The sequence below is a fragment of the Oryctolagus cuniculus genome, chromosome 11 (assembly GCF_051225735.1).
Source record: "Oryctolagus cuniculus isolate XC-2025 breed Fujian yellow rabbit chromosome 11, ASM5122573v1, whole genome shotgun sequence".
Lineage (NCBI taxonomy): Eukaryota > Metazoa > Chordata > Mammalia > Lagomorpha > Leporidae > Oryctolagus > Oryctolagus cuniculus.
This window is the reverse complement of record NC_142877.1, coordinates 25,099,752-25,125,628: the sequence shown is the minus strand read 5'-3', so window position 1 is coordinate 25,125,628 and position 25,877 is coordinate 25,099,752. Positions and strand designations below refer to the sequence as shown.

The following is a 25,877-nucleotide window of genomic DNA, read 5'->3' as shown; positions in this document are numbered from 1 at the left end:
CCAGGAACTCTCTGTTAGAGCCAGGAGACAGACACATATGAAACAGCTTAAACAAGAGAGACCTGCTAATGACTATGGTCCAAAATGATAGCTACAGACAAAAGGCAGATGGCACACGCTGAGAGGAAGCGAGGGCCCCTGTGGCCTGAGTGGCTGAGCAAGGCTTTCTGAAAAAGTCAGCATGGGGCTGGGCTCCAGGGCTGGGAACAAACAAAGGTGGTCCAACAGGCAGGGTGGGGTGAGCACGGCGATGGACGCCAGAGGTCTCGGGAAGGTTCAGGTCTGCCCACAGCAGCTGTTCGGCAGACAGGTCTCAGCCCTCAGACCAGAGAGCGAGAGTAAAGACTCAGTTCCGCACGTGGAGCATCTCTCCCGAGAAACACTCACACGCACGAGTACCAGAGGCCATAAGGATGCTCACTGTGGCGTCATTTGAGGCTGAGAAACCAGAACAAGTAAAAAGTCCAGCAAATTGGAAATGAATTTGGGACTGGCTCTGTGGCACAGCAAGCTGACCCGTGCTGTGACACCATGCTGTGACACCAGCATCCTGGACTGGAGTGCCGGTTTGAGTCCTGGCGGCTCCACTTCCAATCCAGCTCCCTATTAATGCACCTGGGAAAGCAGCAGCAGATGACCGAGTGCTTGGGCCCCTCCCACGCTCTTTCCACATCAACTGCATTCTTTAGATGACTGCATGTGATTTCTTTTAGTCAACCTATATCTCTTTTTTTTTAATAAAAAATTATTTATTTATTTATTTATTTGAAAGGCAGAGCCACAGAGAGAGGGGGAGACATAGAGAGAAAGAGAGACATCGTCCATCGACTGTTTCACTCCCCAAGTGGCTGCAACAGCCAGTTGTGAGATAGGCCAAAGCCAAGAGCAAGAGGTTTATCAGGGTCTCCCACGTGGGTGGCAGGGTCCCAAGTGTATGGGCCTTCTGCTGCTGCCTTCCCAGGAGCAGTAGCAAGAAGCTGGACTGGAAGCAGAGCAGCTGGACTGGAACCGGCACTTCGATATGGGATGCTGGTGTCCCTAGTGAGGTATAGCTGGCTGTACCACAATGCTGCCCCAACCTTAAAAATGTTAAAGGCAGAATAACAGAGAGAGAGAGAGAGAGAGAGAGAGAGAGAGAGAGAGAGATCTTCCATCTGGTGATTCATTCCCCAAATGCCCTTTAACAGCTCCAGGGTGAGGCGAGTCTGAAGTGAAGAAACAGGAACCCCATCCAGGTCTCCCACATGGGTGCAGTGGGAGAGCACCTGGGCCACCCTCTGCTGCCTTCCCAGGCACATTAGCAGGAAATTGGATTGAAATGGAGAAGCTGGGAATAGGCTCTCTGATCTAGGATGCCATCACTGCAGAGCTGAGCTCAACTAATTGTGTTACAACGCCAGCCCCCAAATTAACATTAATTAGATTGCCAAATTAACACTGACAACTTTTCAGATGATACATGCCAAAATAAACAATTAGGGGTAGGCCGGCACCATGGCTCACTAGGCTAACCCCCCACCTGTGGCGCTGGCACCCAGGGTTCTAGTCCCAGTTGGGGCGCCAGATTCTGTCCCGGTTGCTCTTCTTCCAGTCCAGCTCTCTGCTGTGGCCCAGGAGTGCAGTGGAGGATGGCCCAGGTCCTTGGGCCCTGCACCCCATGGGAGACCAGGAGGGAGCACCTGGCTCCTGGCTTCGGATCAGTGCAGTGTGCCGGCCGTAGCGGCCATTTGGGGAGTGAACCAATGGAAGGAAGACCTTGCTCTCTGTCTCTCTCTCTTTCTCTAACTCTGCCTGTCAAAAAAATAAATAAATAAACAATTAGGGGCCAGCGTTGTGCCTAGCAGGTAAAGATGCTACCTGCAACACCGGCATTCCATATGCGTGCTGCTTTGAGTCCTGGCTGCTCCACTTGTCATCCAGCTCCCTGCTAATGCGCCTGGGAAAGCAGTGGCTGGTGCTTAGGAACCCTGCACCTATGTGGGAGACCTGGAAGAAGCTACTGGCTCTGGCCCGGCCCAGCCCAGCCCCAGCCATTGTGGCCATCTGGGGAGTGAAGCAGCAGACAGAAGACCTCTCTCCCTGTCTTTCCTTCTCTCTCTCTCTCTATATATATCTATGCCCTTCAAATAAATAAAATAAATTTTAAAAAAATAAACAATTAAAACAATCTGGAAGGGCTGGCACTGTGGTGTAGTGGGTTAAGCCACTACCTGTCATGCTGACATACCTTATGGGCACTGGTTCATGTCCCAGATGCTCCATTTCCCATCCAGTTCCTTGCTAATGTGCCTAGGAAAGCAATAGATGGTGGCCCAAGTGCTTGGGCCTCTGCACCCACATAGGAAACCCCATATGAAGCTCCTGGCTCCTGGCTTTGGCTATTATAGCCATCTATGGAGTGAGTCAATGGAGATAGAAGATATCACTCTCTTTCTCTATGTCACTCTCCCACACCCCCCCGGAACTCTTCCTTTCAAATAAAACAAAATTTTAAAAACAAAAAACCTGGAGTCCTAGCACCCAGATATAGACACAGTTAATATTTTTTTTAAGACAAAATATTGGAGCCCGCATCGTGCATGGCAGGTAAAGCTGCCGCCTGTGATGCCGGCATCCCATACAAGCATCAGTTCATGTCCCTGCTGCTCCACTTCCCATCCAGCTCCCTACTAATGGCCTGGGGAAAGCGGCAGAAGCTGGCCCAAGTGTTTGGGCCCCTGCCACTCATGTGGGAGAACTGGATGAAGCTCCTGGCTCCTGGCTTCGGCTTGGTCTAGCTTGGGCCACTGTGGTCATTTGGAGAGTGAACCAGCTGATGAAAGGTCTCTGCCTCTCTCTCCATAACTCTGATTTTCAAAATAAATAAATAAATAAATAAATTTTTAGAAAAAACAACAAACAAAATATTTATTTTATTTATATGACAGAGTTACACAGGGAGAGAGCGAGATCTTCCATATGCTATTTCACTCCCCAAATGGCTGCAATAGCTGGGGCTTGGCCAGACAGAAGCCAGGAGCCCAGAACCCCATCCAGGTCTCCCATGTGGTGGCAGGGGCCTAGTCACTTTGGCCTTCTTCTGCTGCTTTTCCAGGCACATTAGCAGGACGCTGGATTAGAATTGGAGCAGCTGGGACTCAAACTAGCAATCATACGGGATGCAGGCGTTGCAGCCTGCTGCTTAACCTGCTACACCACAACGCCGGCCCCAATACTTTCTTCTTAACAGGCCTGTGGAGGCCATCACTATGGCATAGCAGGTAAAGCTACCACCCACAGTGCCGGAATCCCATATGGGCGCTGGTTCAAGTCCTGGCGGCTCAACTTCCAATCCAGCTCTCTGCTATGACCTGGGAAAGCAGTAAATGATGGCCCATGTCCTTGGGCCCCTGTACCTGCGTGGGAGACCCAGAAGAAATTCCTGGCTCCTGGCTTCAGATCACCATTGTGGCCATCTGAGGAGTAAACCAGCAGATGGAAGTCTCTCTCTCTCTCTCTCTCTGCCTTTCAATACATAAATACATCTTTAAAAAAAATTGGCCTGTGATATACCATTTTGCAAAGTATTATTGTGAAAGGTTCTCTGTGTCGCTACGCTCTCCTCAAAGGCATCGTTTATACTTACTGCAGGTGTGGGCACTGAGGGCAGCAGGTTAAGGCCCTGCCTGGGATGCCCATGTCCCATATCACAGTGCCAGTTTGAGTGCTGGCTACGTCACTTCCCATCAAAACAGTGGACAAGGGCCAAGTACTTGGGTTCCTGCCACCCATGAGGGAGACCTGGATGGAGTCCTAGCTCCTGGCTTTAGCCTGGCAAGGCCCTGGCTGTTGTGACCCTCTGGGGAGTCAATCAGCAGATGAAAGCTCTCTCTCTCCCTCTTTCAATCTCCCTTTCCCTATTTCTCTCTCTGTAACGCTTCCTTTCAAGAAAATAATATTAAAAAAAAATAAAAAAAAAAAAAAAGACTTCAGAGCCGGCACTATGGCCTAGGGGGTAAAGCTGTGGCCTGCAATGCCGGCATCCCATACGGGCGATGGTTCGAGACCCGGCTGCCCCACTTCTGATCCAGCTCTCTGCTATGGCCTGGGAAAGCAGTAGAAGATGGTCCAAGTGTTTGGGCCCCTGTACCCGTGTGGGAGACCTGGAAGAAGCTCCTGGCTTCGAATCAGCTAATTGGGGAGTGAACCAGCAGATGGAAGACCTCTCTCTCTCTGCCTCACCTTCTCTCTGTGTGTGACTCTGACTTTTAAATAAATAAATAAATAAATAAATAAATAAATAAATCTTTTAAAAAATGACTTCATAATAGGAAAAAATAAGAGCAACCTCACTGAGGCGCTGTGTCAAGCATTTTATTTCCATGATTTCCATTAATCTTCAAACTCTCCATGCCCTCTAGGAAAATAAAGCTCAGCTATGGGTAAAAATCACTGTTGGGAGAGGCTGTTTTGAAGGATCAGAGAGCTCAAGTACCTGGCAAAAGCACACCACTCAACACAGGACGGACAGGAATTCAAAATCAAGGCCATCTGCTTGGAACTGTGAAAGTCTGATCACCATGCTGTTTCCCCGTCAAGGCCACCACAGCCTGTTAAAGCCGGCTGCAGTCGCCGGGCGCCCCGGCAGCAAGCAGGGCCAGGAGGAACGTCCCACATCAGCCCCCGGGAGCACCTCCCTCTCCACCGGAAACTCTTCTTGATTTGGCAGACTCAACTTTCTAACACACCTGTCTCTATACAGCATCTCTATTTTCAGTCCATCAGGAACTGACATTTCTGTAAAATCCAATGAAAACTAATTCCTAGAAATAAGAAGTGAAACACACAGAAGACACAAGCCCCAGGTGGTTAAAACGGTAAATCTTATGTATGTTTTACCACGATTTAAAAAAATACGTGCCTCATCTTTAAAGTTGTTAGATTCGATCTGACATTGTCAAGTGGCTGTAGAGGTTTCTAGAAGCTTCCTCTCTGTTTCTGTGCTGATACAACAGGAAGCAGAGGAGCCTGGGGACTGCCTGGAGGGAGGGCTGAACCCTGAGTGGCGCTGCTCCGCACGGAGCCTTTGTGAGCTGTCCCTGAGCATCCAAGGGAGTTAGTTCCAAGATGCCCTGCGGATGCCGACGTCCACAGATGCTCAGGCCACTTACACCCAACGGCACAGCATTTCCCATGAGCCACGCACACCCTCCTGGACACCGGACACCGCCTCTATGTGACCTTATCACACACCGTGAACGCCTTGTAAATAGCTGTTAGATGGCACTGCTTAGGGAATAAAGAGTCTGTGCATGCCCAGTACATACACAGTTCTTTGCCCCTAAATATTTTCAATTTGAAGTTGGTTGTATCCACAGATGCAGAATCCACAGATGTGGGGGCTGGGGGGCTGACTGTGCCACATTTATGTTTACTTGGGTTCCCGCCCCAGACAGGGAGCCCCACCCATGGCTGGCTCACGACTGAATCTCTGGCTCTGTGCCCTGGGCACTCCTGGGTGACTCAGGCCCGGGCCCAGGGGCTGAGAGAAACGACTCACCACTGGGAACCAGGAGCAGGCTTTTCACGATGCTTCGGAGTGGTCCAAGGCTGATCTGATTGGTGGCAGCAAATTCTGAGAGCTGAGCCAGAAACCGTTCCACCTGCAGAGGACAGCACAAACCAGGCTTCACTCCCCACGGCCCTCAGCGCCACACCCCGCGCTCAGGATCCTCGCGGTGCGGTGCACTTTACCTCCTTGGGCTCGGTCAGGAAGAGGAAAAGCACTTCTGTCAGCGCTGAGAACTGCTGTGAAGAGAACACCACATGGCATGAGTAAACGTCTTCCTCAGGGTCAGAGTGCCACATCCCATTAGCCACAGACCCTTGAGAGAAAGGAGCCGGGACAGACGCTGATACCCATTTTGCCAGTCTTAAAGGCATAAATATCCACAATACGCACCAGCAGGCTCTCCAGATCTGTGTCACTACATTGTCTGAAAAGCACGCATATTGTGCTGCGATCCTAGGAGACACACACCGGGAGGCACAGGTGCACACCTACATCTCTAGGGTACAAATACACATAACACATGTGCAACCACGCACACACACGTATGCAAACACCACAGACACGCGAACAGGCTGAGGGGGCGACCACTGGAACCAACAGCAGTGACCTCTCTGTGACTCTGGATGATTCGGATGCTCTTCTGCTTTGCCTATCCATATTTTCTGGATTCCCTTCACAACAATGAACATAACGTTACTCACACATCAAAATGGCAGACTGTAACACTTTGCTGTACACTGCCTTAGGACAGGCTCTGGTTTGTGCAAGTTAACCTTCTACTCTCTACGCTGGCACTGTATAGTTAGGGACAGCATGCTGGTGTCCCGGTTGGGGGTGGGGATGCATATGTTGAAGCCCTGACTTCCGGTGTGACTGTATCTGGAGACAGGGCTTGGGGGGGTGATATGAGGTTAAATGAGAGTATAGAGTGGGGCTCAAATCCCCACAGGGCTGGTGCTCTTAGGAGAAGAGGAAGAGCCTCCAGAGCTCTCGTGGCCATGTAAGGATCCAGCAGGAAGGAAGCCATCTACAAGGCGGAAAGCAAACCCTCGCCAGGAACCAAACTAGCTCGCACTTGGTCCTGCACCGCCCACCTCCAGGGGTGTGAGAAATCAGTCTGCTGTTTAAGCCACCCAGTCAAGGGTATTTTGCTATGGTAGCCTGAGCAGAGACATCCACCATTACCTTCCTGCATCCCCTCTCAAATGGCTATAATAACAGCTCACAGGGGAAACAGAGACGCCAACGTCTGAAAGCCCCACACACAGAGGCTGCTGTTTGGCACAGAGTAAGTTGTCACCTGGGAGGACCACAGTCTAACTGCAGCACCTGGTTCCAGTCCCGGCTCCTCCACTTCTGCACATCAGCTTTCTGAAGCAGACGATGACTAAAGTACTTGGGCACTTGCTCCCCATACAGGACACCCAAACTGAGTTCCAAGGTCCTGGCTTTGTCCTGACCCAGTCTGGCTGTTGCAGGCATTTGAAGACTGGACCAGTAGATGGAAGATCCCTCTCTGTCTCTCTCTCTGACTTTCAAATAAAATGGAGGGGGGAAAAAAACAGGGGAAAATAAAAATGCAAATAAGTCAAAGGCCCAGATGTGGGTCAGTGTGCTGCCACTGACCGCTGAGGTGAGCCTGGGCAAGCCCCTGAGGCTGCTGTCTTGGTCCCCACAGGGAAGGCAGAGGTAACACAGCTTCCAGAGCACTGAAGCCAAAGCCCCCAGCACAGGGTCAAGCTAGAAGCTACACAAACAGCTGCAATGACCAGTCATAATTACATAACTGGAGCCACTAGGCCACTTGCTCCACCTTCCAGGAGAAATCATCCAAAAAAAAAAAAAAAAAAAAAAGATGCTAAACAGACACTTCAGACCTAAGTCCCCAAAGCTGTACCTGCAGCATGGCTGTCAAACCCACCTGCCTCTCTGGCTATCACACACTAACTAAATTCCATGTACATATGGGCCAGGGCCCTGCAAAATCTTACTCTAAAATTTTTAAATATGAAACTAGTGGGACTGGCGCTGTAGCACACCAGCTACAAAATAAAGCTGCTGCCTGCAGCACCGGCATCCCATGTGGGTGCCAGTTCGAGTCTCAGCTGCTCCACTTCCGATCCAACTCCCTGCTCATGCACCTGGGAGAGCAGCGGAAGATGGCACATGATGTGGGAGACCTGGAAGAAGCTCCCGGCTCCTGGCTTCAGCCTGGAGCAGCCTAGCCATTGTGGCCATTTAGGGAGTAAACCAGTGGATGGAAGATTCCTCTGTCTCTGCCTTTCAAATAAATAAATAAATACATAAATCTTAAATAAAATATGAAACTCATCTTTGAAAATACAAAAGTAATACATGTGGGAGAGTAATACATGTGTAACTCTGACTTTCAAGTAAATAAATAAATCTTTTTAAAAAATTAAAGTGCCTGGTTCAAGTTCCTGCTACTCTGCTTCAGATGCGGCTTCCTTCCTGCCAATGTGCAGGAACTTGGGTTCCTGCTATCCAAGTGGGAGAGCCAGATGGAGTTCTAGGCTTTTGGCTTCAGCCTGGCCCAGCCCCAGCTGCTGCACACATCTGGGGAGTGAATCAAGAGATGGAAGCTTGCTTTCTCTCTTCCTCTCTCTCTTCTCTCTCTCTTGCTCTGCTTTTAAATAGATTTAAAAAAAATTTTAAAGCCAAAAGACCAATATCCTGTCATTTGCAACAACACGGTGAATCTAGAGGACATTATGTCAAGAGAAATAAACCAGATACAGAACCACTCACTGCCTGATCTCACTCATCAGCGGAATCTAAAAAAGCTGACCTCATAGAAGCAGCGCACAGAGGCCGGCGCTGTGCCACAGCCAGAGCAGCTGCTGCTGACGTCTGCACCCCACATCAGAGCACGGGTTCAAGTCCTGGCTGCTCTGCTTCCCACCCAGATCCCTGCTGATGCGCCTAAGAAAGCAGCGGAAGATGGCCCGAGTGCCTGGGCCCTGGCAGACCTGGAAGCAGCCCTGGCTCCTGGCTTCAGCCCGGCCTAGCCTCGTCCATTACAGCCATTGGGGAGTGAATCAGCTGATTTAAGATCTTCCTCTCTCTCTCTCTCTCTGTTGTCCTGCCTTTTCTCTTTTTTTCCAAAGGTTTATTTATTTACTTATTTGAAAGAGTTACACAGAGAGAGAAGGAGAGGCAGAGAGAGAGAGGTCTTCCATCTGCTGGTTCACTCCCCAGTCGGCCGCAATGGCCGGAGCTGTGCCGATCTTGAAGCCAAGAGCCAGGAGTTTCTTCCAGGTCTCCCACTGCTTTAACCTGCTGTGCCACAGCACTGGCCCCTCTGCATTTTTTAAAAGATGTATTATTTATTGAAAGGCAGAATGGGGGCTGGCGCTGTGGCCATGGAATGGAAGACCTCTCTTTCTCTGTCTCTACCTCTCTGTGTAACTCTTTCAAATAAATAAAATAAATCTTAAAAAAAATTTAAAAATGCAGGGCTGGCGCTGTGTCATAGCAGGTAAAGCCGCAGACTGCAGTGCTGGCATCCCATATGGGCGCTGGTTCGAGTCCCAGCCGCTCCACTTCCGATCCAGCTCTCTGCTATGGCCTGGGATGGCAGTGGAGGATGGCCCAAGTCTTTGGGCCCCTGCGCCCGTGTCAGAGACTGGGAAGCTGCTCCTGGCTCCTGGCTTCGGATCAGCACATCTCCAGCTATTGCAGCCATCTGAGGGGAATGAACCAGTGGATGGAAGATTCTCTCTCTCTCTCTGCCTCTCTGTAATGCTGCCTTTCAAATAAATAAATATATAAATCTTTTTTAAAAGAATAAAAAAAATGCAGACAGTGGATATGAAGTGTTCTCATCACAAAAATGATAACTATCCAAGGAATTGCATTTGTTAATTAATTATCTACATATAACTGTTCCATAAAGCGTATATTCCAAATCACGTTGTACATGATATATACAATCTCATGCCAATTTTTTTTAAAAGATTTATTTATTTACCTGAAAGGTTGAAAGGTAGAGAGAAAGAGAAAGAGAGAGAGAAAAAAAGTCTTCTATCTGCTGGTTCACTCCCCAAGTGGCTGCAATGGCAAGGAAGGACTAGACCAGGCCAAAGCCAGGAGCTAAGAGCTTCATGTAGATCTCGCACATGGGTGCAGGGGCCCAATCACTTGGCCTAGCTTCTGTCACTTTCCCAGGCACATTAGCAGGGAGCTGGATTGGAAGTGGAGCAGCCAGGGTAGGAACAGGTGGTGGCTTAACCTGTTATACCACAGCCCCATGTCAAATCTTTAATTAAAAAAAAAAAAAAAAAGGAAAAATTAAAAAGAAACCCTCACAAGAAAGAGAGAGAGAGAGAGAGAGAGAGAGAAAAGGAGGAGATCCAGTCAGATGCCCAACTTCTTAGGCCCCCTCTGCAAACCTTGCCTTGGGCACCGAGAATAAGGAACACAAAATGGCTAGCAGATAAAGTTCCTTGAGGGCTGTGTATTATCACAGCACCTTAAATATTTTAAGTGCCCGGTATCTGCAGAATATATCTTCTCCCCTAGCTGCCTCTCCCTGGAATGCTCACCCCACCCTCCGGGACTATCCATGCCTATCACAATCTTAACCACTCTCAGCAGTAAACACAGAAGAGATGGTCAAGGTCACTCTGGACTAGAGAAATGCAGGTCAGTAAAACAGAGATCCCACTTTCCACTTATCAGCTCTGCAAACACAGAAGTTTGAGGACACCAGAGCTGGTTAAAGTCCAGGAAGCAGACAGGCTGCTGCCCAGGGCACCCTTTCCTGAAGAACATTTCACAGTACACTTTTAAGAAATTGTTCTCCTTGACCCAGTAACTATCTCCTTCATGCATGTTCCAAAAAGCAAATGCTTTACTTCAGATTCAGTCTAGGCATACTACAAAAGCTGTTCTTTGAAAGCACTGTTTTTTGCAAAAATAAACAAGGGAAAGCAATTTAACTGTCTATTACGAGGAGGTACATCCATTTCAAGGCATACCATACAGCTATCAAGCAAAAAGAATGTGGGGGGGTGAGGGGAGGCAGCGCTATGGCACAGTAGGTTAATCCGCCTGCAGTGCCGGCATCCCATATGGGCACTGGTTCTAGTCCTGGTTGCTCCTCTTCCAATCCAGCTCTCTGGCTATGGCCTGGCAAAGCGGTGGAGGATGGCCCAGGTGCTTGGCCCCTGCACCTGCGTGGAAGATCTGGAAGAAGCTCCTGGCTTTGGATCGGCCTAGCTTCAGCAGTTATAGCCACTTGGGGATTGAAACAGCAGATGGGGGACCTTTCTCTCTTCTCTCCCTCTCAGTGTGTAACTCTAACTCAAATAAATAAATAAAATCTTAAAAAAAAAAATGCAGGATGCAGGGCCAGTGTTGTGGTGGAGGTTAAGCCACAACCTGTGATGCCAGCATCCCCTACAGAGCCCAGCTGCTCCACTTCATTTTTTTTTAAGATTTATTTATTTATTTCAAAGGCAGAGTTATAGACAGGCAGAGGCAGAGAGACAGAGAGAATCCTCCATCCACTGGTTCACTCCCAAAAAGGCTACAACAGCTGAATCTGGGCTGACCCAAAGCAGGAGACATGAGCTTCTTCCGGGTCTCCCACTGGGCCTGGTGCAGGGGCCCACAGACTTGGCCCATCTTCTCCTGCTTGCCCGGGCCATAGCAGACACCTGGATTAGAAGTGGAGCAGCTGAGACTCGAACCAGCACCCATATGAGATGCCGGCGCTGCAGGCAGAGGCTTTATCCGCTGTGCCACAGCACCGGCCTCAGCTCCAATTCTGATCTAGCTCCTTGCTAATGTGCCGGAGAACGCAGCGAAGATGGCCCAAGTCCTTGAGCCTCTGTGCGCACGTGGGAGACCTGGAAGAAGCTCTTGGCTCCTGGCTCTGGCCTGGCCCAGCCTTTGCCATTGCAGCCATTTGGGGAGTGAACCAGGAAATGGAATCTCTCTCTCTCTCTCTCCCCTCCATTCTCTGTAACTCTGCCTTTCAAATAAACAAATAAATCTAAAAAAAAAAAAAAAAAAAAATGAAGCATGCAGATCTGGGGAATCCAGCTTAACTCCACCCCCTGCTAACGCCGAGACTCTGCGAGGCGGCAGCAGTGGCGCAGTCTCTGGGTTCTTGTCGCCCCTGTGGAAGACCTGGATTGAGTTCCAGCCCTGGCCCTCCCTCCTGCACCATTCCACAGCCTCCGCACCCTGCCCCACCCCGCCCCATCCCGCAGCCATTCTGGGCGTCTGGGGAGTGAATCAGCAAATAGATTCTCAACTAAATAAAAGTTCAAAGAAATTTTTAATAATTTTCTAAAAATGCAGATCTTTTTTGCTGAATGGAGGTCATATCCATGATACACTATTAATTTTTTAATAAGGAATAAAATGTGTATTTCAAATTCTTTCATAAACAAAATTCTAAAGGATATCCATATATACGCTGGTAAATGAAGACTTTTTCACTAAAGATACAAAGGAAACTATTACAATGACCATTTCTGAGCGTAAGGGAAATGCACATCTTACTTCTTTTTTTTTTTTTTTTTTTTTTTTTAATTTTTGACAGGCAGAGTGGACAGTGAGAGAGAGAGACAGAGAGAAAGGTCTTCCTTTGCCGTTGGTTCCAATGGCCACCGCGGCCGGCGCGCTGCGGCCGGCGCACCGCGCTGATCCGATGGCAGGAGCCAGGAGCCTGGTGCTTTTCCTGGTCTCCCATGGGGTGCAGGGCCCAAGCACCTGGGCCATCCTCCACTGCACTCCCGGGCCACAGCAGAGAGCTGGCCTGGAAGAGGGGCAACCGGGACAGAATCCGGCGCCCCAACCGGGACTAGAACCCGGTGTGCCGGCGCCGCTAGGCGGAGGATTAGCCTAGTGAGCCGCGGCGCCGGCACATCTTACTTCTATACTTTCATATACTGTCAGACTTTCCCAACTGGTGTGTTGCTCTTGTTTCCTTTTTTTTTTTTTTTAAAGATTTATTTATTTGAAAGACAGAGTTACAGAGAGAGGTAGAGACAGAGAGAGGGTTCTTCCATCCACTGTTTCACTCCCCAGATGGCCGCAGTGGTAGGAGCTGAGCTGATCGGAAGTCAGGAGCTTCTTCTGGGGCTCCCATGTGGGTGCAGGGCCAAAGCACTTGGGCCATCTTCTACTGCCTTCCCAGGCCATAGCAGAGAGCTGGCGCCCATATGGGATGCTGGCGCTTCAGGCCAGGGCTTTAACCCGCTGTGCCACAGCACCGGCCCCGCTCTTGTTTCTAGTAAAGACAGAGGATCGTGGACCATGTGTCTTCATATTTTTCTGAATGTACGCTCTCATAACCATCCTAAAAACTGGTTATTTTAAATTCCTACCTACGTGCAAGGCTCCACGCTACCAGGTGTCAGACGGCACACCACTCACTCTGGTACTACAGTGCTTCTCCGTCTTCCTTTTTGATTTTTAAAGATTTATTTATTTATCTGAAAGAGTTACAAAGACAGAGGGAGAGATCTTCCATCTGTTGGTTCATTCCCCAAATGGATGTAATAGCTGGAGCTGGGTCAGGCCAAAGCCAGGTGCCAGGGGCTTCTCCCGGGTCTCCCATGTAAGTGGGAGGACCAAAGCACCTGGGCCATCTTTTGCTGCTTTCCCAGGCCCATCAGCAGGAAATTGGATAGGAAGTGGCGCAGCCAAGACTGGAGCCGGAGCTCACACAGGACGCCAGCATCCCAGGCAGCGGCGGCTTCACCCACTGTACCACGTCGGTCCCTGCTTCTTCACTTTGTGACCTGCCCTAGGAGATCACAGCTTTGCCAGGACAAGTGACTGTGTCTATCAATTTTTCCTAAAACTCACTGGGAGTAGGAGCTCTCCAGTAGATAGCAAGCATTCAGGTAGATACCCACTGAATCAGCAGTGGTATATAACTTGATGCCAGGGCCAGCGCCGCAGCTCACTAGGCTAATCCTCTACCTTGCGGCGCCGGCACACAGGGTTCTAGTCCCGGTTGCCCCTCTTCCAGGCCAGCTCCCTGCTGTGGCCAGGGAGTGCAGTAGAGAATGGCCCAAGTACTTGGGCCCTGCACCCTATGGGAGACCAGGAGCTGATCTGGCTCCTGCCATCAGATCAGCGCGGCGCGCCGGCTGCGGCGGCCATTGGAGGGTGAACCAACGGCAAAGGAAGACCTTTCTCCCTGTCTCTCTCTCTCACTGTCCACTCTGTCAAATAAATAAATAAATAAATAACTTGATGCCAAGTTAATACCATGCTTTTACTCCTTGAGACCTGTGCCTCAGACTTCAAAGTAAATGTGACTGATAGAGTGGCACGTGGAGAAGTCTGTTCATCCAGCGAAGGAGGGGAAACAGCCCAAGTGACTCTGCTAAGTTCCTTACTGTACTCAGTAGTGTAACTATAGTCTCTAAAAATTAATTATGCATTTCAAAATAACTACATGATGTCCATTTAAAAATGTAAAAACAGCACTCTGCACTTAACAAAGCAAAGGTTTTGTGTGTTTTGAGATTAGAAGCTGAGTCCAGCCCAGATGCGAAGGAAGTGACTCAGATTCTCCACTACTATCAAGTTGGAGGTAGCCCGGGGGGATAACACACACACCCACACCCACACCCACACCCACACAATCCAGGAGCTTTACAAACATCTCAAGTTTCTTTTCTTTCTTTTTTTTTTTTTTTTTAAGATTTTTACTTATTTGAGAGAGAGAGTTACAGACAGAGAGAGGGAAAGACAGAGAGAGGTCTTTCATCCATGGTTCATTCCCCAAAGGGCCACAATAGCCAGAGCTGGGCCTATCTGAAGCCAGGAGCCAGGAGCTTCTTCCACTTCTCCCACGTGGGTGCAGGGGCCCAAGCACTTGGGCCATCTTCTACTGCTTTCCCAGGCCATAAACAGAGAGCTGGATCTGAAGAGGAGCAGCCAGGACTAGAACCAGCGCCCATATGGGATGCTGGCACCACAGGTGGAGGCTTAGCCACTATGCCACAGTGCTGGCCCCAACGTCTGAGTTTTTTAGCAACAGAATCTTTGATTCTCCACACAGAAATCTTCCAGAGAACACTGGCGCCACGTAGAAGCTGAGCTACCTCCTTAGTCTGAAGGCAGATATCCTGGACTCCTGGCTCCTTCACTTCCTGGCTGCCCGGTCACTTTATTTCCCTGAACCATTTTTCTCACCTGTAAGATGGGAATAATAAAGACCTACAACTGCATCGTCCAGTCCAGTAGCTACCAGCCACGTGAGCATGAGACAAGGGCTAGTTGGGATGCGCTCTTAGTATAAAGTATATAACAAATTTAGAAAATTTAGTAGGAAAAACTGAAATACCTCAGCCAATATTGTAGATTGTAGCACAGTATGTTAAGCAGCTGCCTGAGCTGCTGGCTTCTGCCTCAGTTCAGTGCCAGTTGAAGTCTCAGCTGCTCTGCTCCCAATCCAGCTGCCTGCTAACGTGCCTGGGAAAGCAGAAGATGGCCCAAGAACTTGGGCCCCTGCCACTCACATGGGAGACCCAGATGCAGTTCCTGGTCCCTGGCTTCAGCCTGGCCCAGACTTGGCTGTTGGGCTGTTTGGGGAGTGAATCAACAGATGAAAGATCTCACTCTTCTTCTCCTCTGTCACTTTGCTTTCCAAATAAGTAAATACAGACTGGCATTGTGACTCAGCGGGTTGAGCTGCTGCCTGCAATGCCAGCATCCCATCTGAGTGCCAGATTGAATCCCTGCTGCTCCACTTCTGATCCAGCTCCCTGCTAATGTGCCTGGGAAAGCAACAGAAGGTGGTCCAAGTCCTTGGGCCCCTGCCACTCATGTGGAAGACCCGGATGAACCTCCTGGCTCCTGGCTTGGGACTGGCCATTGCCACCATTTTGGGAGTAAACCAGAGGATGGAAGATCTCTGTCTCCCTCCCTCCCTCCCTCCCTGTCTTTCAAATAAATAATAAATATTATATTATTATTATATTATATTATTATATTATATATATTATATTATATTATATATATATAATTATTTATATAATTATATATATAATTTATATAATTATATATATATAATTATATATATATAATTATATATATATATAAATATATAATTTATATAATTATATATATATATAATTATTATATATATATATTATATATATATTATATTATATTATATTATATATTATATTATATTATTTATTTGAAAGGCAGAGCGACACAGGTTTATTCCCCAAATGCCTGCAACAGCCAGGGCTAGCTCAGACTGAAGCCAGGAGCCAAGAACTCCTTGGTCTTCCACGATGGTGTTCAGGAACCCTGGGCTACCACGTACATTAGCAGGGAGCTGAATTGCAAGAACCCAGGCAATATGAGATATGGGATGAAGGCATCCCACACAGCTCAACCCACTGTGCCACAACACCCACCCAGCCAGGCATGTGATAAGCCTGCCTTGTCCAACAGAAATAAATTGTGAGCCATGTTTCTTTCTTTTTTTTTCTCCCTAAGACTGACTTATTTATTTAGAAGGCAGAGTTACAGAGAGAATCTTCTATCTGCTGGTTCACTCCACTACTGCCCATTCCTGGCCAGATCAAAGCCAGCAGGAGTTCCTTCCGGGTTTCCCATGTGGGTAGCAGCCATGCAAGCATTATGGGACGCCAGCGGCACAGAGTGGGTTTACCCGCCACGCCACAGCACTGGGCCCTCAAATAAATAAATCTTAAAATAAAAGAAAATGCCTGATGTCATCTTATCATTACTCTATCAAGAAACAGGAAGTTTGGTTTTTATTCAATAAATAGACCTACATGGGGGGGATGAAAGATGAAAGAGGCTGAGGCATGTTCCCGATGGAGCTGGGCTAAGTCATTTTAACCTATTTCTTTGTGTGGCCTTGGGGAATGACCTCAGCATTTGCACCAGCCCAGGGGTGGGCGGCCTGCTGGGCGGACCCGGTCGGCCCCCCACGGCCACCTCCTGGCGCGCGGCCGGGGTCCTCTCCATGGGCACTTCCGGGCACGCCCTGGCTGGGAGCCGGGCGGTCACCCGCGGCCGGCCGAGCCCCAGACCCTGCCCTGCAGGCCTCTGAGGACCCCCCCCACCTCGAACACCAGCTTTCCCCGGTGCTGCGCGCTCCCGGGCTCGCTCCCAAACGCCTCGGCCAGCGCCCCCGCTGCCCAGCCCCGCTCCGGCTCCCGCGCCTTCCGTCGAAGACTCCCCGCAGCCCCTAGGACCCCCCGAAGGCCCCTCGTCCCATCTCTGCGTACCCCACGACGCCCCTGGCCCCCTCAGATGGAACGAGGCCTTCCGGTTCCGTAAATTCTCCTCAGACACCAACTCCGCGGACCCCGGCCCACTGCACACCCCGCAAACGCACGCCGGCACCCCTGCACTGCTGCCCACCCCCTCCAAACCCCTGACCCGGGAGCGCGCGGCCTGACGCCGCCCCTCCCCGCGGCGCCCACCGACCCGGCCGGCCGGGCCGCGCGGCCCACCTGAGCGCCGAGCTGGTTCAGCTGCTGCATGTCGCCGCCCACGGCCTCGGGCACCGGGTCCTGAGTGCAGTGCAGGCGGCCCATGGCGCCCTCCTGGCCCCTGCCCCGCAGCGGCCGCCGAGCTCCTCAGCCTAGTCCCTCGCCGCCGCCGCCGCCGCCGGCCTTGCCGCGCGTCCGCAGCCGCACTTTCGCCACGGCGGCGGCCGCCGCGCTCCTCCCCCGCCGTCCCGGGCTGGGGCCGGGGCGCAGTAGCGGCCGGGAACAGGCGCCTCAAGCTGCGCTCGGCCCTTGGCTCCGAGGAGCGGTACGGCCCAACAGAGGAGGCCCCTGCCAGTCCCGCGGGGTGACCCCTGGGTACAGGCGTGGCCTCACGGAAGCTCAGTTTCCGTGTCTGTAAAGTGACAGCTGGGGTGCCCGCTGGGGTGAGTTCCTCCGGCGGCGTCGGGCACACAGGAGGTCGGCTGGCGATGGCTAGCTGCTAGTGCCACTGCTGTTAGCCTTTGGTCACGGTTCGCTGCCCGTCCGCCCCGTCCAGGCGCAGGCGGGAGCGGGAGCGACACTCCCAGAGCATGCATCAGCGAGGAACAGCGGGTCGGGACCCCAGGCCGCATCTGTAGCATCTGGCCGCGCCGGCTTAGGCTTACTGCAGTGCCGTTGTTGGGCCCCGGTTATGGAGCCTCAGAATTTGCGGGACGTTCTGTTCCCGGAACCATGCTTTGAGAACCTTTGCTGTGGAGGGCAATGGACTCACCAAAGGTTGCTCACAGAAGGGCAGGGCACGGGAGACTGGCCTTTGGCTTGGTTGCTAGGACACTTCTAGAGATGCCCTCATCCCATATCTGAGTGCCTGGGTTTTCCTGCTGATCCACACCCTGGGAGGCAGAAAGCACTGGCCCCTGCGCCCACGTGTGAGACCAGGATGAAGATCCAGGCTCCTGGCTTTGGCCTGGCCCAGCCCTGGCTGTTGTGTGCATTTGGGGAATCAACAGCAGATCTTTCCCTCTCGGCCTGCCTTTCAAATAAATACAGATTAAAAATAAAAGAAGGGCAAGGGCAGGGTGGGAGTCCAGGGTGAGACAGACGGTCACTGTCATCCAGGAAGCCCATCCTCTCTGCTCAGGGACCTCTCAGCCCCAGGGGACTGTCACCTTGGTCCCCACTGGACAGAGGACCAGATGGAGGTTTGATCCTGGAAACTAGGACCTGACGCGTAAGCCCAAGAGCCTTGAGAGAGGGGAGTGCCTATGAAACCTGGGCTGGAGGAATCTTTGGGAGACTGGCTGGCCTTCCCCATCAAGCTTTCCCCACTACCATTCCCTAAAAGTCCCTGCTGGGTGGGTTTGAACAAAACCCTGCACCCGTGCCTCCTAGTCCTTATTTCCTTTATGCGTTCACTCACACAGTGAGTGCCTCCCGTGGGCCCATTTCTTCACAGGAGCCGGGGACCACACAGGGATGAAACCACACACAGAGCCTGGCCCTGGAGAGGTCAGAGTTCACCAAGGGCGACAGACACACACATGTGAACTTCATGTTTGTGTGGAACCATTAAATGATGCTGAACTCCCTGCTGGAGCACCTGGGAAGGCAGAGGCAGATGGCCCAAGTGTTTGGGTCCTGCCATTCCTGTGGGAGACCTGGATTGGGGTTCTAGACTCTCAGCCTCTGCTCTGCCCAGTCCCAGGCACTGTAGCCATTTGCAGAGTGAACCAGCTAGGATGGAAGATCTGTCTCTCCCTCTCCCTTGACCAGATCTGTCTCTCCTGCTCCTTTCAAATAAATGCATACATCTAATGAATAAATCAGTGATGCCAGGAAGTACAGCGAGCTTTGGGGATATATGCAGGGTGCCTCTGAGTCCCAGGCTCCCGGAAGAGAGCAGGAACTCAGAGCCCCTTCCCACCTGCCAGGAATTTTTTTTAACCACAACTATTTAGTGATAGATTGAGGACTACAATTTTAATGTGACAATAAGGCACAAATTTGCTATACTGCCAAAAGGAGGAAAAGCCGTAACCTTAGGAACATTAAATATGCAAATCAAGGAGCCACTGAAGTACCTCTTTAACAGATGAGTATCCAACAATTCTTCCCTTTTTTTTTTTTTTTTTTTTTTTTTTTTTTTTGACAGGCAGAGTGGACAGTGAGAGAGAGAGACAGAGAGAGAAAGGTCTTCCTTTGCCGTTGGTTCACCCTCCAATGGCCGCCGCTGCAGCCGGCGCACCGCGCTGATCCGATGGCAGGAGCCAGGAGCCAGGTGCTTTTCCTGGTCTCCCATGGGGTGCAGGGCCCAAGCACCTGGGCCATCCTCCACTGCACTCCCTGGCCATAGCAGAGAGCTGGCCTGGAAGAGGGGCAACCGGGACAGAATCCAGCGCCCTGACCGGGACTAGAACCCGGTGTGCCGGTGCCGCAAGGTGGAGGATTAGCCTATTGAGCCACGGCGCCGGCCTCAATTCTTCCCTTTTCTACAATTCCTATATTACATCACTTGATCACAAAGTCAGACTGCTACTTCACAAAGAAGTCCTCATTCATTTAGACTTTTTAAAAAAGTATTTCATTTATTTATTTATTTGAGAGGTAGAGTTATAGACAGTGAGAGGGAGAGAGAGAGAGAAAGGTCTTCCTTCCGTTGGTTCACCCCCCAAAGTGGCCGCCACGGCCGGCATGCTGCGCCGATCCAAAGCCAGGAGCCAGTTGCTTCTCTTGGTCTCCCATGCAGGTGCAGGGCCCAAGCACTTGGGCCATCCTCCACTACCTTTCCGGGCCACAGCAGAGAGCTGGACTGGAAGAGGGGCAGCCGGGACTAGAACTGGCGCCTATATGGGATGCTGGTGCCGCAGGCAGAGGATTAACCTACTGCACCACAGAGCCGGCCCCCTCATTCATTTAGACTTTTTTTTTGACAGGCAGAGTTAGACAGTGAGAGAGAGAGAGAGAGAGAAAGAAAATAGAGAAAATTCTTCCTTCTGTTGGTTCACCCCCCAAATGGCCGTCACGGCGCGCTGCGCAGATCCGAAGCCAGGAGCCAGGTGCTTCTCCTGGTCTCCCATGGGGTGCAGGGCCCAAGCACTTGGGCCATCCTCCACTGCACTCTCGGGCCACAGCACAGAGCTGGACTGGAAGAGGAGCAACCGGGACAGAACCAGTGTCCCAACCGGACTAAAACCCAGGGTGCTGGCGCCGCAGGCGGAGGATTAGCCTGGTGAGCCACAGCACCGGCCCATTCAGATTTTTTTAAATGTTCATTTTATGTTAGTTTTGACTGACAGAGAATTATACAAATTTAGGAGTATAATGTGATATTTTAACACATGTATAAACTGTGTAACTCCAGGAATTTTTATTTAAAAATCTTTAAAATATTTATTTATTTATTCATTTGAAAGGCAGAGATACAGAGAGAGAAGGAGAGCGAGAGAGAGAAAGATCTTCCATCCACTGATTCATTGTACAAATGGCTGCAATGGCCAGTGCTGGGCCAAACCAAAACCAGGAGCTAGGAGCTTCTTCTGAGTCTGCCACGTGGGAGCAGGAGCCCAGGTACTTGGACCATCATCTACTGCCTTTCCCAGGCACATTAGCAGGGAGCTGGATTGGAGCAGCTGGGACTTGAACCAATTCCCTTATGGGAAGCTGGCACTGCAGGTGGAGGCTTAACCTTCTATGCCACAGTGCCGACCTCTAATTTTTTTTTAATATGTATTTTATTTATTTGAAAGGCAGAGTTACAGAAGGAGAGAGGGAGAAAAGGAAGGAAGAAGGGAGGGAGGGAGAGTGAGAGAGCGGGAGAAAGGCGAGGAGAGGAGAGAAAAGGAGAAGAGAGATCTTCCATTTGCCTGTTTACTCCCCAAATGACTACATTGTCTAGGGCAAAGCCTGGAACCAGGAGTTTCATCTGAGTATTCCACGTGGGTGCAGAGGCCTAAGTGTTGGGCCATCCTCCATTGCTTTCCCAGGTGCATTAGCAGGGATCAGAAGTGGAGCAGCCAGGACCAGAATGGGCGCCCATATGAGATTTCAGTGTTGCAGGCTTCAGCTCAACCCACTGAGCCACAATGTCAGCCTCTATTTTAAAATATGTTTACCTGAGGTTGGCTGTGGCACAACGGGTTAAGCTGCTGTTTCAGACAGCACTATCCCATACCCATGTCCCAGTTTGAGTCCCAGCTACTCTGCTTCTGATCCAGTTCGCTGCTAATGTGCCTGGGAAAAGCAGTAGATGATGGTCCAAGTATTGATTCCCTGCCACCCATGTGGAGACCCCGATGGAGTCCCCTGGCTCCTAAGTTTGGCCTCATTCAGTCTTGGGCTTTTGCAGCCATTTGGGGAGTAAACCAGTAGATCTCCTTCTCCCTCTCTTTCTCTCTGCCTTTCAAATTAATAAGTAAATTCATTAAAATCTATATTTTTAATCTTCTAAAAAGATCCCTCTAAGACATCACATTTATCCATATCTTTGTGTTTTTTTGTTTGTTTGTTTGTTTGTTTTTTTCCTGACAGGCAGAGTGGACAGTGAGAGAGAGAGACAGAGAGAAAGGTCTTCCTTTGCCGTTGGTTCACCCTCCAATGGCCGCCGCGGCTGGCGCGCTTTGGCTGGCGCACCGTGCTGATCCGATGGCAGGAGCCAGGTACTTATCCTGGTCTCCCATGACGTGCAGGGCCCAAGCACTTGGGCCATCCTCCACTGCACTCCCTGGCCACAGCAGAGAGCTGGCCCAGAAGAGGGGCAACCGGGACAGAATCTGGCGCCCCGACCGGGACTAGAACCTGGGGTGCTGACGCCGCAAGGCGGAGGATTAGCCTATTGAGCCATAGCGCTGGCCTTTATTTGTTTTGTTTTTGGGCTATCCATATCTTTAAGTGTTACATCAATTGTCTTTAGGTATAACTTATGTACAATACTCCTGTTTTTAAGTTTTTGGTTTAACTTTTTTAATGTTTATTTTTCTCTTGTCATGTACTTGAAAGGCAGAATAATGGAGAAAGACGGAAAGAGAGATTTTCCATCTGCTCATCTTTTTCCCAAATTCCTGCAACAGCCAGGTCTGGGCTAGTCCTAAACTAGAAACCTGAACTCCACCCAGATAATCCAAGCACTTGAGCCATCAAATGCTCTTCCTAGGATTCATTAACAGGAAACTGAATCTGAAGAGGAGCAGCCAAGAGTCAAAGGAGCACCCCCAACAGGCATCCAAGGGAGGCTTCACCCTGCTGTGCCACAAAGCGCTCTCTCTCTCGCTCTCTCTCTCTTAAAGATTTATTTATATATTTGAAAGCCAGAATTACACAGAGAGAGAAGGAGAGGCAGAGAGAGTGGGAGAGAGGTCTTTCATCTCCTGGTTCACTCCTCAATTGGCCGCAATGGTTGGAGATGGGCTAATCAGAAGCCAGGAGCTAGGAGCTTCTTTAGGGTCTCTCATGTGGGTGCAGGGGCCCAAGCACTTGGGGCATCTTCTACTGCTTTCCCAGGCCATAGCAGAGAGCTGGATCAGAAATGGAGCAGCCAGGACTTGAACTGATGCCTATTTGTGATGCTGGCACTGCAGGTGGATGCTTAAGCTACTATTTAACAGCACTGGCCCCCTAGCTGCTCCACTTCTAATCCAGCTCTCTGCTGATGGCCTGGGAAAGCAGCAGAAGATGGCCCAAGTGGGTGGGCCCTGCAGCCATGTGGGAGACCTGGAAGAAGCTCCTGACTCCTGGCTCCTGGTCTGGGCAAGGCCCACTGCTGCCATTTTAAGGAGTGAGCCAACTGATGGGAGATTTCCTCTATCTCTCACTCTTTCTGTCTCTTCCTCTCTCTGTGTAACTCTGACTTTCAAATAAATAAATAAATCTTATATTTTAAAAAATCTGGCCGGCGCCGCGGCTCACTAGGCTAATTCTCCGCCTTGCGGCGCTGGCACACTGGGTTCTAGTCCTGGTCGGGGCGCTGGATTCTGTCCCGGTTGCCCCTCTTCTGGGCCAGCTCTCTGCTGTGGCCCGGGAGTATGGTGGAGGTGGCCCAAGTCCTTGGGCCCTGCACCCCATGGGAGACCAGGATAAGTACCTGGCTCCTGCCATCGGATCAGCGCGGTGCGCCGGCCATAGCGCGCCAGCCGCGGCAGCCATTGGAGGGTGAACCAACGGCAAAGGAAGACCTTTCTCTCTGTCTCTCTCTCTCACTGTCCACTCTGCCTGTCAGGAAAAAAAAAATCTTTAAAAAAAAAAAAAAAAAAAAAACTTAGATAGCAAGTGGTCCCAGGTAAGGATAAGTGCTCCATAAATGGTGTCCTTGTCATTATTCCAATTTTTCAATCTCATTAAGAGAACATAAACATTCCTATACATAATCTTTTTTCTCATCTGATTATTTCCTTTAAAAAAAACACTTTTTACTTATTTGAAAGGCATAGTTACAGAGAAAGCAAGAGACAGAGAGAGAGAGACAGTGAGAGAAAGACAGAGAGAGAGAGAGATCTTCCATCTGCTGGTTCACTCCCCAGTTGGCTGCAATGGCCAGGGTATACCAAGCTGAAGCCAGGATCCCAAAATTTCCTCTGGGTCTCTGACATGGGCACAGGGGCCCAAGCACTTGTGCCATCTTCTGCTGCTTTCCTAGGCACATCAGCAGGGAACTGGATCCTAAGTGGAGCAACTGGGTCTCAAACTGGTACCCATATGAGATGCTGTCCTCTCAGGAGGCCACTTAACACTTTATGCCACAATGCTGTCCCCTCATCTGATTATTTCTTAGAAGTTCCTAGAATGGTCAGGGGATGTTATGTTCAGATTCCCTGGGTTCTATACATCAAAAGGTTGGAGGGGGGCCGGCCTCATGGCATCCTTGCATAGAGGGTTAAGCCGCTACCTGGGATGCCAGCATCTCATGTGGGCACTGATTTGTGCTCCACTTCCCATCTAGATCCCTACTAATGGCCTGGGAAAGGCAGCAGAAGATAGCCCAAGTGTTTGGGCCACTGGCACCCATGTGTAGGCCTGGAAGAAGCTCCTGGCTCCTGGCTTTAGCCTGGCCCCGTCCTGGTCATTGCAACTATCTGGGAAGTGAACCAGTGGATGCAAGATCGATTCTCTCTCTCTCTCTCTCTCTCAATGTCTTCTCTGCCTCTATGTGTAACTCTGACTTTCAAATAAATAAGTAAATCTTCAAGAAAAAAAAAAAGGTTAGAGGAACCTTTGATTTAGGGAGAAACCAGACCATTATCTATCTTTCTGAAAACATCTGGAAATTAGCATTTCAGCCTGAACAGGGAGGGGATGCATTTTCTTGATAAGGCCCTGGGCTGTGCTCTCTTTCCAACATGCCTCCTCTCCACCCCAAGGAGAAGGAATCCAAATCCTCTAAAAGAAACCTCAAAATTTCAAGCAGTGCTGTTCTCGGTGTCAATTATACATGCTACAGAGACTCCTCACAACCTGCTGCAGAAGGAGTCTGCTGAGAGAATACATAACAAAGCCCATAACTAATCCCCTTGCTTGCCTGTTTAGGTCTTTACAATTACCTTTCTTTCTTATTAAGAACTTTTCAACTTACACAGGCAATAGCCATAGTCACCCCTTTATCCATGGTTTCCCTTTCCATGGTTTCAGTTGCCATAGAAAATTCTAGAAATGAGCCATTCCTAAGCGTTCAGCTGCGTGTCATCTTGAAGGAATCTGGTGCTGTCCTGCTCCGTCTGTCCCAGGCACGAATCCACACTTCGTCCAGGATATCCCCACTGCATTGGCCACCTGCCCACTGACCATTTAATGTTCTTGGTTTTCAGGTCAGATTTCAAGTTGACTTTTGAGGTACTTGTGTTCAAGCAGCACTTACTACACTTAATAATGGCTCCAAAGCTCAAGACCGGTGATGTTGGCAAAGAGAAGTAGGAAAGTACTTCCTTCATTTAAAAGAAAAGTTAAGGGCTGGAGCTGTGGCGCAGTGGGTAAAAGCGGTCACCTGCAGTGCCAGCATCCCATATAGGGGCTGGTTCGAGTCCCCCAGCTGCCCCTCTCCTGATCCAGCTCTCTGCTATGGCATGGGAAAGCAGCAGAAGATGGCCCAAGTCCTTGGGCCCCTGCATCCTCGTGGGAGACCCAAAGGAAGCCCCTGGCTCCTGGCTTCAGATCAGCCCAGCTCTGGCTGTTGTGGCTATCTGGGGAGTGAACCAGTGGATAGAAGACCTCCCTCTCTCTGCTGTAACTCTGCCTCTCAAATAAACAAATAAATAAATCTTAAAAAAAAAGAAGAGAAGGTAAAAGTTTTTGAATTCATAAAGAAAAGAATATGCTGAGGTTGCTAAGGTTTACAGCAAGGAGTCTTCTACCACAACCTTGTGCAGAAGGAAGACGAATCCCAAGCTAGGGCTGCGATTGCCCCTCAAGCTGGAAAAGTTAGGACTTAGTGAAGATGGAAATGGCATTAAATCGTGGGTGGAGGACATGAGCAGGAACTGAGTCTATACAATGACTTTAGCCAGGGCTGCCCAGGAATGAGTGACTCCCAGCCATTTACTGCAAGTAAGGGATGGTTTCACAGACTCAGGAACTGGTTGGGACTGAGCAATATAAAAATTACTGGAGGGCCCATGTTGTGACACAGCAGGTTTAAGCTGCAGCTTGGATGTTAGCATCCTACATCTGACACTTGCTGAAGACCTGGCTGCTCGGCTGCTGATCCATCTCCCTGCTAACACACCTGGGAAAGCACTGAAGGATGGCCCAAGTGCTCAGAGCCCTGCCACTTAGCAGAACCAGATGGGTTCAAGGCTCTCAGTTTCAGCCTGGCCCAGTCCTGGCCATTGCAGCCATCTGGGGAGTGAACCAGCAGATGGAAGATATCTTTC

The 25,877-nt window shown here is 50.2% G+C and overlaps 1 protein-coding gene and 1 long non-coding RNA gene across 7 annotated transcripts in view; one reads left to right on the top strand and one right to left on the bottom strand.

Annotated features, from left to right (window-relative positions):
• COMMD7 (COMM domain containing 7) overlaps positions 1-17,208 on the bottom strand; it is a 31,783-nt gene extending 14,575 nt beyond the window's left edge. For 2 of the 6 annotated variants that reach the window (XM_051845096.3, XM_089307192.1), the window contains exons 1-3: positions 17,044-17,208; positions 5,734-5,787; positions 5,540-5,642 (exon numbers count right to left, since the gene is read on the bottom strand). In XM_051845096.3, coding sequence (XP_051701056.3) covers positions 5,540-5,642; positions 5,734-5,787; positions 17,044-17,127 — 241 coding nt within the window. In that variant the 5' untranslated portion in view covers positions 17,128-17,208. The remainder of the gene's footprint in view (positions 1-5,539; positions 5,643-5,733; positions 5,788-17,043) is intronic. The other 4 variants (XM_051845097.3, XM_089307194.1, XM_070051948.2 and 1 more) reach the window with 2 other exon arrangements.
• A 49-nt stretch (positions 17,209-17,257) lies between these two features.
• Positions 17,258-25,265, top strand: LOC149123380 (uncharacterized). The gene is made up of 2 exons (XR_016215879.1): positions 17,258-17,465; positions 24,816-25,265. It is a non-coding gene; the product is annotated as an uncharacterized LOC149123380 (long non-coding RNA).
• Positions 25,266-25,877: the final 612 nt, after the last annotated feature.